Source organism: Arctopsyche grandis, chromosome 13 (assembly GCF_051622035.1).
Source record: "Arctopsyche grandis isolate Sample6627 chromosome 13, ASM5162203v2, whole genome shotgun sequence".
NCBI lineage: Eukaryota > Metazoa > Arthropoda > Insecta > Trichoptera > Hydropsychidae > Arctopsyche > Arctopsyche grandis.
Window position 1 is genome coordinate 13774713 of NC_135367.1, and position 12098 is coordinate 13786810.

General features: G+C 32.9%; 1 protein-coding gene across 1 annotated transcript; it reads right to left on the minus strand.

Moving 5' to 3' along the window:
* Positions 1–7966: 7966 nt before the first annotated feature.
* Positions 7967–11927, minus strand: LOC143920720 (uncharacterized). Its single transcript, XM_077443663.1, has 7 exons — positions 11741–11927; positions 11034–11195; positions 10827–10965; positions 10524–10756; positions 9924–10130; positions 9684–9858; positions 7967–9610 (listed from the first exon to the last, which is right to left on the minus strand). Exons 1-7 carry the CDS (start codon positions 11829–11831, stop codon positions 8392–8394), a joined length of 2226 nt encoding a protein of 741 aa, XP_077299789.1. The 5' UTR covers positions 11832–11927; the 3' UTR covers positions 7967–8391.
* Between the last annotated feature and the right edge of the window lie 171 nt (positions 11928–12098).

The window sequence follows — 12098 nt, forward strand, 5'->3', positions numbered from 1 at the left end:
CACGCCACTTTTTGGCTCAACCTCTGGCACACGAGTACATTGGTCTCGGCCTTGAACGCTCGTCTCCATATTATCGCAATAGTTACACACATGTTTTATGAATGAGGAATGTAAAATTTTTCGCAACAAATGTCAAGGGAGAGTGATCACTTTTGGCCTGTGGTGCTTAGCTATCGATGACACTAGTGACGCATTACTTTGTTTTGGTTTGTTAATATGTGTTTTTTTTTTCATCCAATCAGTCGTCTGGACGATGAGATCAGAAAGTGACGTGACATTTACACCACTCGTCAAACTCATTCTATTGAAATATGTACACGATCAAAAAATACGACAAATGAATATAAAATATCATAAACAATGAATACCTTTATTTTGCTGCGAATATATTTTAGCAATCCTGTTATTTTAATATTTCCTTCATATATGTAGCTCCAAAATTCATACAAGACAAGCCTGCTACTCGCAGCAAGAGCTATCAGTTTTAAAGAAATGTATTAAAATATATGGTCAGTGCCGGTTTTAGGGGGGGGATAGGTTGGGAGGCGCCAAATGAGTTAGGGCGCCGAAAGATGCACCAAAGGCGCTTTAAAATTTAAAATTAGAGCGCCAAAAATTCATTCAAAATTTTAGATTAGAGCGCCAAGGCGAAATTCTTTCTAAGGATGTCAAGAAAAAATTGCCCAAGGGCGCCATCGAGTGTAAGGCCGGCACTGTATATGGTAAACGGACAGTGGCAAAACGTGAATTCCAGGAGCCCCCCCGAAAAATATTTTAAGGCACCCCCCTTCCCCTTATTATTTCCTTACATTTATAAAAAACTTTCCAAAATAATAATACATACCTTTTTTACGTGGAAAAATCTATTCTTCTGCATTTTAAGTCACTGAACCTGCATTATGTTTGGCTATCAATGGTTTAAAAAGTAGATCATAAGTTGCCACAAGTTTAATAAAAATATAAATTTTCCAGGACTGTTAGAAGATACCAAACTGTCTTATAGGTTTTTAAGCTCTTTTCCTATTATGCTGTAGATTAGCATTAGAATAATATAATACTATGATTACTAACCAAATTAAATTAAATTGTAAAATAGAAAATGATCAGTAGATCAGTAGCTATTAAAATAGATATAAGATGTATTGTGAACATAATTTCGTAATAATAAAAAGCATTTAAAAATCAAAATCAAACTGTCTTGATATCCTCAAAATGTCAAATTACATTTAGCCAATTTTAATGACATTAATAACACGATGAATGACTTGACGTCAATAATCTACACGACTTTGCAATTCTGACGAGATATATTCTTCAATTGTCTCTGAATTTTTCCACAAATCGTATAGCTTCTTAAAGTACCTGCATTTACAAAAACTTTATACGGATTTGAAGACCAGTTTAATGACATTTATTTTCATTTGTAGGACTAAATATTGAGGAAAAAAAAATAAAATTAAGGTTGTGGCTATTTGCAGGTACTATATCTGCAAATTATTGGCTATTTGCAGGCACTATATCTGCGACAGACGCAAAGCCTTCTGCGCATGTGCGTGAACTGTCACTGTCAGTGTGTTTACTGTTAAAATTTTGTTTTTAATCTCTTAAAATTTTGTTCGAATTCGTAAAGTGACGTAGAGTAAAAAATATAATCCAAATTAGTTAATATTATTAATTGTTAGAAAATTATTATCATATACAACGTATAATACCTACATACAAGTACAAGCCGCGAACTAGCTAAATGATATAAATCTATTATAATAACGTGCGAAATTTATTTGCCTCATGTATGTATAATGAACGATTGATTAAACAAGTCTAGCATACATTAAATGTAAGAAATTATAATCGGATTATAAGTTCACGCGCATGCGCAGAAGACTTTGCGCCTGTCGCAGATATAGTACCTGCAAATAGCCAATAGTTCGCAGATATAGTACCTGCAAATAGCCACAACCTAAAATTAAATCATTGGAGTTGGAATTAATTCGCATTGTGCGTAGTGTATTCACTGTAATTTTTGATCACTTTGATACATATTATACATAATTGTTTGCAATTGGCGAATTGACCCATCCCATTTGTTCGTAGACTGGCGAAAGAGAATAACAAGCGTTGACGGTTTATTTCGAAAGAATCTTTTGTGTTGATGTTACACGTCGGAAAGCTAATCATGGTCTGGCGCCAGAATAGAACCCACGAGGTTGGGGATCCTCCAATTCGGTCAGCGCAATCTGGGCAACTCTGATGTTTGTCGGACAGAGATGATGCAGCACACTGTCTCTGTCGTCACCTGGGCTGTACAGTTAACTAGCTTCCTCCTGTTGTCGTTGTAATTGATAAACAAGTTGTTATCCTTGAAAGTGGAGCACAATATAAAGCAACACCAACGCGAAACCTGGTGGCAGGGGCGAAAATAAGCTCGGAATGCGGCAAAATAATCAACATTACTACGAGAGTAAATCTGAAGTGATAATAAAAGCGAAAGTGACGTACGATAATATCACTTTCAACGATGGACAGTGAAGTAGGAGAACAACATATCGGTTTATTGAATTGACTTTTGATTTATTGGACGAGTTTATATTTATGAAAGGTGTTTATTGAAAAGGAATATTGTTATTTGAGTTTTAAACGTGTTGGCATAGGTCAGCCAATTCTTACTTCCTAATCTCATACATTGATGTCGACTATCAGCACTGACTTATTTATTAAACTGTAACGTTATAACTAGAGGTAGGATAGTCACAGTGCTATCCATTGTTCGGCAAACCTTTAACAATGCATTTACAACCTTTGAACAATACACGGCTCCCTCAGGCTCCGGTGACTAGTTATAACATTCTTATAAGTATTTTATTATTATACCGAGTATAAATAATGAACTAAACTTAAATGCAAAATATACATACATAAGTATATTGCTACATGGGACAATCCCTACTATAATTAAGTCTAACTTACAGTCAACCAATCACAGTTTTGATGCGATTTACACAGGTCAATTCAATTGTGATGTGATTTGAATTGATCGATGAATCAGCTTTATCATGAGTGACAGAGAATAAAGAAGATCATGCAGAAGTAGTCTGTTTTGTACTATCTTAACTCTTTGAATGCTGACCAATAAGTTAATGGGTCTGAAAAACGCCAATATGCGTTGTATTTTGAGCATGTACAAAGTAAACAAGAATACTACCCGCTAAGTCTTTCCAGGTAGCATTAAAAAAATCTGCATTGAACATGGGTCGTGTAATCCATGTCAATCATTTGTCATCGTTTATAAAGACTGGTTTACTCCGGAATTTATATTAATTTATAACCATAGCAGAATTTCCCGATGAAAATCCCTAACTGCTGAGTATTTTAGATTGTGGCTTGGCATTTAGATTGTGAGCATTACATTTTAACAACAATGAAGAAGATGGAACTGGATTTGTAAAAATAAATTCATTAATTGACTTATTTTGTTTATTTTATATTGTTGCAAGATATATTAGAGAGTCTAAACCAGAGAAATACAATATTCATAGAAATGGCTTTAGGTGTTCTTTTGTTGTCAAGTGACATTCTGTCCACGGACAGATCTAAATAATTTTAGCATCAGTCGTATTTGACACTTGGTGCTCGACGTATGTCTGATAAAATCTTCTCTGTTTGTTTATATTACTCGCAAGATGGGCAAGCATCGGTAAAAATTGCACAATACATTCAAAAACACACAATAAACAACATGGGATACATTTTTATAAGTAAATTGATCCGATTGTATTCCGTGCGATGTAGCGTATTTATAGAGACGTACCGCGTAAAATTGACAACAATTATTTATTCGTAAGGGCCCCTCTATTCTTAATACATCTCTCTGGTCTAAACACACCTTTACAAAACTCGAAATCCTCGACGGTAGTTATCTAGGGTTTGTTTGGATTAGCTAAAATTTTTATACCTGATTTCTATTGAATTTCTAAATAATTCTACATAGTTGGAAATGTTGGCGAAACTTTCAGCGTGGCGGGCATTCAACAGAAAAGACATCAGCACTCAAAGGATTAAACAATCTTATTTATGAAATTACCCCAGAATCTTTATTTATTATATCAGAAGAATGTCTACGTACAGTTTATACCATATTCACTGAGAAAATAATTAATTACTCACTTTAAATTTATAGGGGCTGTAATGGTCGTTTTTGCAGTTTCACTTTTGTTACAGTTTATTCAGCAAGTTATAAATTATTTTTTCATAAATTTAAATATTTTATTGTTACTTAAATAATTGTATTTAATGGACGTCGATGCTACTCATTGTCAATAGTTTGGTTCAAATTAAAAAATTAAGATGATATTTCTCTGGAAAATGATCTATGGAATGACGCACATTTCATCCCACTTCATTCATCAGTTTTTTGGTCAACAGTTCAATTAATTTCACAGATATAATATGTAAACAATTTTGTTTACGATACATTTGATATCGCACTTAATGAATTGGCAAACAAATATATCACCGGTAAAATGTGTTATTTTAAGATTCAACACTTAGATTAGATTCTCTATCGGACGTATAAAATATAATAATCATATTTAAAAAGAATTAAAGGTATACACAGCATTGAAAAGTCAGGATTGCAATTTGTCGGATGTTAGAAAATCGATTAGATTACGTAGGAAAAGCAAGCGTCAAGGCCGACAACGGCCAATGGCCAACGGCCAATTTGTTTACTTCGTTCGGTGCGTTAGCTCTCTTAACTTTTTATCTGATTCGTATTAATTCAAACCACCTTTCGCACAATCTATCACGCTTTAAGTAAACAATAAATACAGTGAAATACAGCAGCAAATGTCAGGCAGATGTGATAATTTCAAAAAGTAGAAGGGGTGGATAGCAATTTGAGTCACGCGTTCGACGATAATCACCTGTGCTAACAGAGCGCTAAATAAATCATTAGAATTATATTTCCATTCACTGGATAGTGATCGGGTTGAGTCACGGGCAAATTCGTCGGATCAAAACAAACTGTTAGAACACTGTCTTTCAAAAGTGTTCGGTAGACCGAGTCGTTTCGATGAAACCATGACCTGTTTCAATGTCGCTTATACTTTTTTTGCTACTTGGTATACACATATATAATGGGGAATCACAATTGGTGTATCAATTCTGACGAGTCAACACTGAAACCATGTGTTTATTTCGTTCCATCGACCACGTGGTTAAAAAGATTCAGGTCAACTAGAAATACATATGAGAATGATGTTCAGGAACAGTTTAAAATAACAATGTGAGCAAAGTCAATACACAACACCTTCATAACATTAAAACCAAGTGAAAACAAATGATATAAAACAATTATTGTTTTATTAATGAATTATTTTACATATTCACATACAATATACACAATAATTATTATTGTATAACACGAATTGCTTTATTTTTATAAAGGATGAGGTTTGCTTGAAACAGGTACATTATACATCTCGATTCATTGGTTGATTAATCTCTATTTACAAAATAGATAAAACATCAATAAAATTTTCAATTTAGTCAATGGTTGTGGCTATTTGCAGGTACCATATCTGCAAATTATTGGCTATTTGCAGGTACGATATCTGCGAATTATTGGCTATTTGCAGGTACTATATCTGCGACAGGCGCAAAGCCTTTTGCGCATGCGCGTGAATTTATAATCCGATTATAATTTCTTACATTTAATGTATGCTGGACTTTTTAATCAATCGTTCATTATACATGAGGCAAATAAATTTCGCACGTTACTATAATAGATTTATATCATTTAGCTAGTTCGCGGCTTGTACTTTATACGTTGTATATGATAATAATTAATAATAATAACTAATTTGGATTATATTTTTTACTCTACGTCACTTAACGAGTTCGAAAAAATTTTTAAGAGGTTTAAAACAAAATTTTAACAGTAAACACGCTGACAGTGACAGTTAACGCACATGCGCAGAAGGCTTTGCGTCTGTCGCAGATATAGTACCTACAAATATCCAATAATTCGCAGATACAGTACCTGCAAATAGCCAATAATTTGCAGATATAGTACCTGCAAATAGCCACAACCTTTAGTCAATATGTACGTATGTAAATTGATTTTTAAAAATTACGCACACCGAATACATCTAGAACAGAGTTTATAAAAAAATAGACTACCAAATGTGCAATCATTATTAGTTTAATTAAAACACAGATCTATAACAAATAAGTGTCATTTTCAATGGTAAAAAAAATCAGTCTTAAAAAAATGAGAAACTCTTTTATACAACTTTACGAAAATAAAATAGGAAATATTAGCAATAAAAGCCTGAGTATTTCAAAATATACATATGTTTATGCACTGCTAAAAATTAATATGTTTTTAAAATGGAATGTCATGGTAATAGGAGCAACTATGAAGTTCTTATTTATGTATATGTATACATACATTCGAACTTGCTTAATACGGTAATGAGATTTCAAATGGAAATAGCCACAATCAATTTTATGCAAGCAGCTTTTCGTACAATCACTCAAAGCCATCATCACTTGCACATAATTATAAAATATCTTTGATTTCCCAGTATTTTAAGGAACAAACTTTTGTCGATCGCGAAAAAGTCAAAAGTTAAATTGTGTGTTCAATCATATGTAAGTGCATTATTGTTTATAAAATCACATCAACACTTAAATATGGAGTACTGTTGTCAAAAAATTTGGAAGTTATATAACTCATTACTGATAATAATTTAAATATTAATAAATTATTACTACAAAGTATTGTAATTCCTTGAGTTTTGTAATAAACGAATTCGACTGTATACGTTTCATAAATATGTATGTACTACAGATATTATAAATATCACTTAAAATTCATAATATGTATAATTGAAAATTATAGTCATTTAAATCAAATAAATGCATGAACAATGATAATAATAGGTAAATATCACATAAATATTAAAAATCACTAACCAAGTTAAAAAATATAAATTTTTGAAATACATCATCTTAAATTACATAACATGCTAATCTATTAAAACTAAATTTCTCACTACTAGTACGCATTCATAATAATATAATATGTACTAGATTTTTAACTATATTTTATAAAATACTGAATTCGACTGTATGCGTTTCATAAATATGTATGTACTACAGATATTATAAAATATCACTTAAAATTCATAATATGTATAATTGTAAATTATAGTCATTTAAATAAAATAAATGCATTGATTAACAATGATAATAATAGGTAAATGTCACATAAATATTAAAAATCACTAACCAAGTCAAAAAATATGAACTTTTCAAATAAATCATCTTAAATTACATAACATGCTAATTTATTAAAACTAAATTTAATATAATAATACAATATGTACTGGATATTTAACAATATTTTATAAATAACTGGTAACTATGTACCAGTCTATGAATGTATATCAATTTCAGTTTAAGAAAATATATGATAATAGAATTTTTATATATATGATAATAGTAGGTGACCATCACCGCATCGAAAAATCGAAAATGTTCGTTTACCATGAATACATATTAAAAGCGGGTAGTATATACATATATCAGTGGCGTGCGGTAAAACTCTTTCTCCCCCCCCCCCCCCCGACGTACAGCCTTACTTAATTTGCGCGAGCAGGATACAAGAGGAACAGGCTTTTCGTTCCGTATCCTGCCCGCGCACATTAAGCAAGGGTGTACGACAAACAAAAAGAGAGCTAATTTCACCGCATGCCACTGATATATATTATATGTATATACATAATACCGTTTACCATGCATACATTCTTTTCGATCTATCGACTTAAGATCTTTTGATTTTTGATCTTTGCTTTCCGATATTTGCTTATTCGATCTTTCGACTTTCGATGCCGTGATATAGACCCAAAATTTTTGCACTTTAATTTACAACAAAAGTTTTTATATATTTTTCATGCTTTTTGTATGCATTGTCCCAGCAACTAGTGTTTATTCAAAAGTTAAAAACAGACTCGTAATTGTATCATAATTTTTTTTAAAGTTAAAAAAGACATAATTCTTTTAAAATTGAATTAATAACCGCGAAATATGCTAAATGTTTTTGTAATTACTTAATTTGTAAGTATGTATTTGAAGAAACTAAATAGTTATAAAAAATATGTATTACATTTCGATACGAAGGCTCAATATACACGAGATCAGTTAGCATTTAAGTCTTATTAGAGATCATTTTAGTACGACTTTAAAGATGAGTGTGAAATAGAAGAGTCAATTCCTTTTATGTTGTGTGTACATATGAATCCTTACTGAATAGCTCCACGGCATAAAATTGATATGTTTACATGATAAATATATAAATACATATAGTATTACACTTCACATTTGATGTTAGTGAACGGAGCACGCATCTTTAAAGTTAGTCGCATTGAAAACCGTGAAATAATCTTCATGAGTGAACCTGATAATGTTTTCAATTCGACACAGATATGATTTACTGCTTTTATTCACACCGTTCACGAGTCTATTCCCCTCAATCACGATATGATTATTCCCTTTGCAAAAGCTCAGCTGGTTCGTGACATCTGCACCATTCATCACCAAGCGAAAATAAAAATCTAGCGGAGCCGTCATTCTCGGCGGACGATTGTTCACATAGCCTTTCATTACGTGCTCTTTGCCAATATTCTTATACACTTCGATAACAATTCTAGATGCGTATTGAATATGGAGGAAATTCTCAGACGCCAAACCCAACGCTAAGCTCAAATATTGCAATGTCTTATCGTGACCCGAGAAGAGCACAAACTTGGGCTTGTTTTCGGAAATCATTTTCAACACATATTGCACTATGTGGCGTATCATACCATAAGCTCTCAGCAGAGATACTCTCTTCAGATTTTTACTTTTGATGGATTGCTTCATTTCCCAATCGGTATAAGCAAACAACCCAGTTACTTGATCCTTACGAATGCACAATGTTTCCGTGTTAGCCGATTTCCCCACTTTACGCTCGTCTTCTTCTCGCTCTTCATAATCATCGGAATCGTCCGTATCTTGCCCGTCAAGTACACCAGGAGAATCACCGTTGAAATTAAAGTCTCCATCCATATTCCTCTTCACCAAAATAACGTCTTGATAATTAGAATCGGCATTCTCTAACAACTTTTGCTGATAATAACCCAATTTTTCCTTTTCCATTTGACTATCAAAGTCTAATGGTGCCACTTTGGGACGCATATCCAAAGATCTCGCTTTTATATCCCGTTTCACCCTGAACTGCTCCCCGATATACGATGGTGGTGCATTAAATAATAATCGTCTCAATGGATTTTCATTTGATTTGAGCAAATTTCGCATTTTACTATCCGACTTGGAATTGCTCAATTTGTCATGATTTGATTTCTTAACCTTAGGTAGCTCTATAGGTTTTTCTACGCAAGGTAATGGAGCTGCATGACATAAATAAGCTAACAGAGCATCTTCTAAAATGTGTGGATCACTCGAAATTTGCGATGGAGACTGCGATATGACTTTCGACAACTGAGTAACCAATTCACTGATGGCTGGATGCGTTTCTAAGCGATCTTTCAATTCACGGGACAAAATTCTAAAATAAATACACCTCAATTAAAAAAAATGTGTGAACGCAGCAAGGTTATAAAACCAAACAAGATACTGACTTGGCATATTTATCAGCAGCAGGACATGCACAATCGCTCGAACAGAATGCTAGACTCGGTGATTCATGTGCGATTGCGCTTCCGACTGCAGGATGGCCATCTAGCATTGCCCACACTAATGCTAACGCAGATTGTAAAGCTCTCCTATATCTAGTACTGTGTACGACAATATCACCTGGAAGTTTATTACAGCTTATTTAAATACATATGCATTATGTTCTTATACACATACGGGTCTACCTTCAGCAGGTTTTCCGATTGACACTTTCGGATCTATAGACAAATCGCTTTTCGTATTTCCAGATTTGATAGCATTTTTAATATCGGTCTTTGTAGTTTTATAATTATCTTTATCTATTGTTTTTATTTTAGCGTCATGAACATCATTGTTAATTTGCTTCGTTGGAAATTTCTGATTACTAAGAGCCGAAGACGGTTTCTCAAAAACTAAAAAAAAAAATTATTAAATAAATATTATCTAATAAATAATGGCAACAAATTGTTGTTCTGACCATTTATCATTTTTCGACATTCTGACTATTTATTAATTTTCACATTCTGACCATTTATTATTTTTGTTCTGACCATATACCATTTTTATTCTAACCATTGATTATTTATTCTGACCCTGAATGATATAATTATGACGGTGTGTTATTAAAATTCTGACATTTGATTTTTATTCTTACCCAAAAACGGATTAAAATTCTGACCCAAAAAATACAAGCCATATATAATTACGAAACAGACATATTTAGTAGTAGATTTAAAAAAATATTTTCTTTTAAATTTAGTTCAGGTTATGATATATTTTATTCCAATTTCTATCATTGATCAAACCTGTTGTATTTGTATTATTAGGCTGAGAGTTCCACCCAAATTTAGATGAATATGCTTTTCTCAATAGTGCTCCTGTTGTAAGCAGTTGCTGAACACCAACAAGAGTCAATTGCCCCAGTCGGCAAGCAGTCGTTGGAGCCGAAGGAAGGAGCGGAAAGTTATGAAATGGCCCTGGACTTTGGGCCCAAGGTGCACGACCTGCTCCCGTAGCATTATTTATATATTCCTGATACCTACAATTCGAAAATGAAGCAACCATTCTATTTATTTTACATATTATAAATTAAATATCAACTAAGTAACCTTTGAAGCAGCGTTGTCGGGTTAGAAGCATCGCAATTGACATTTTCAATGTCACGCACATGGGTCAACGGTCCTCGGTCCCCGTGTCTGATTATGCCTATGACACCTTGAAGTGACCATGAATCGTCGGCAGACAGTCCTGTGTTTGTTTATATTGTGTTATTTCAAACATACATAGTTTTAAAATTGTAATGTCAAAATTAATACCTTCAGCGCTTATTTGTATATTTTCAGGAGCATTGCAAAATTTAGCAACAATCTTCTTCAGTTTATTGTCTCCCCTAAAACTATTATGATGAGTTTCTCGGCGCAGCATGAATTGTTTTGGCATGTTCAATGTCTCTACAGTGATGATGTATTTATACATAGCTGAAAATTAAATTAGTTTTGGACCATGAATCACATTATTTTCCATTAAAAAAGAATCACAGATAGACTCTGTATTTTTCTATAATAAACTTTACTACTTTTAACGTGTTATTTATTCAGGAGATATTTCATGTGTTATAAATTCGTTAGGTAGTCATTTCATTAGTATAACTTAATAAAATTGAGACTCAGGAATACGATCATATTTGTAGATATAATTATCTTAATGGATAGGTGTGGCTTTTACCGCACCTTTGTATAAAAGCCCTTTGACAACATTTACATGTTATTATACTCTTTGAGTTAAAAAGTACCTTGATGTTCAGACTATTGGACGTGAATTTGACTAGCTCATTTTGTACGTATTTTGTAATGTATCTAAAAGCATTCTAAAAGTTTATCTCTGAATCCAATAAGAGGAGTATGTATGATTAGAATTGGGAAGAGGACTGCGTTCATTCTAAAATACCTGATAAATCTTTTAGTATATATGACAACTGAACGAAGATAACAAGTATATTTATTGGTAAAGTATTGACTAGTACCAGCGACAAGAAGAAATATCCATAAGCTCATGAGGAGATAGCAGTGAAGGGGTCGTTGCTGACCGGAGAGACGAGACATCTCGGCGAGCATGACGATGATGATGATGACGAAAAATGGGCGCGTAGCACCTCCTGGTGGAGCTTCCGCCCCCGCACTCCACCTGTCACATCCGCATGACAACCAGCCGGTTATAAATATTGATTATTTTGGCCTCAACTCTAACCTTTGCACAACTATTTTGACAACAGAGGTAATTTATTTTATGAAATTTATGTTTAATTTCATGTGAATTAAAAACTGCTTTTTAAATATATTATGGTTATTTAATTCCATTTGAATTCGAAATTTCTATTCTCT

Bases quoted from the DNA above. Each gene is read 5' to 3' on its own strand.
- LOC143920720 (XM_077443663.1), bottom strand. From the start codon at position 11,831: ATGCTCGCCGAGATGTCTCGTCTCTCCGGTCAGCAACGACCCCTTCAC. The intron at 11,196-11,740 runs GTACTAGTCAAT...TTTAATTTTCAG, and splicing joins GATATTTCTTCTTGTCGCTG to CTATGTATAAATACATCATC. The intron at 9,611-9,683 runs GTCAGTATCTTG...TATTTATTTTAG, and splicing joins GCTGCTGATAAATATGCCAA to AATTTTGTCCCGTGAATTGA.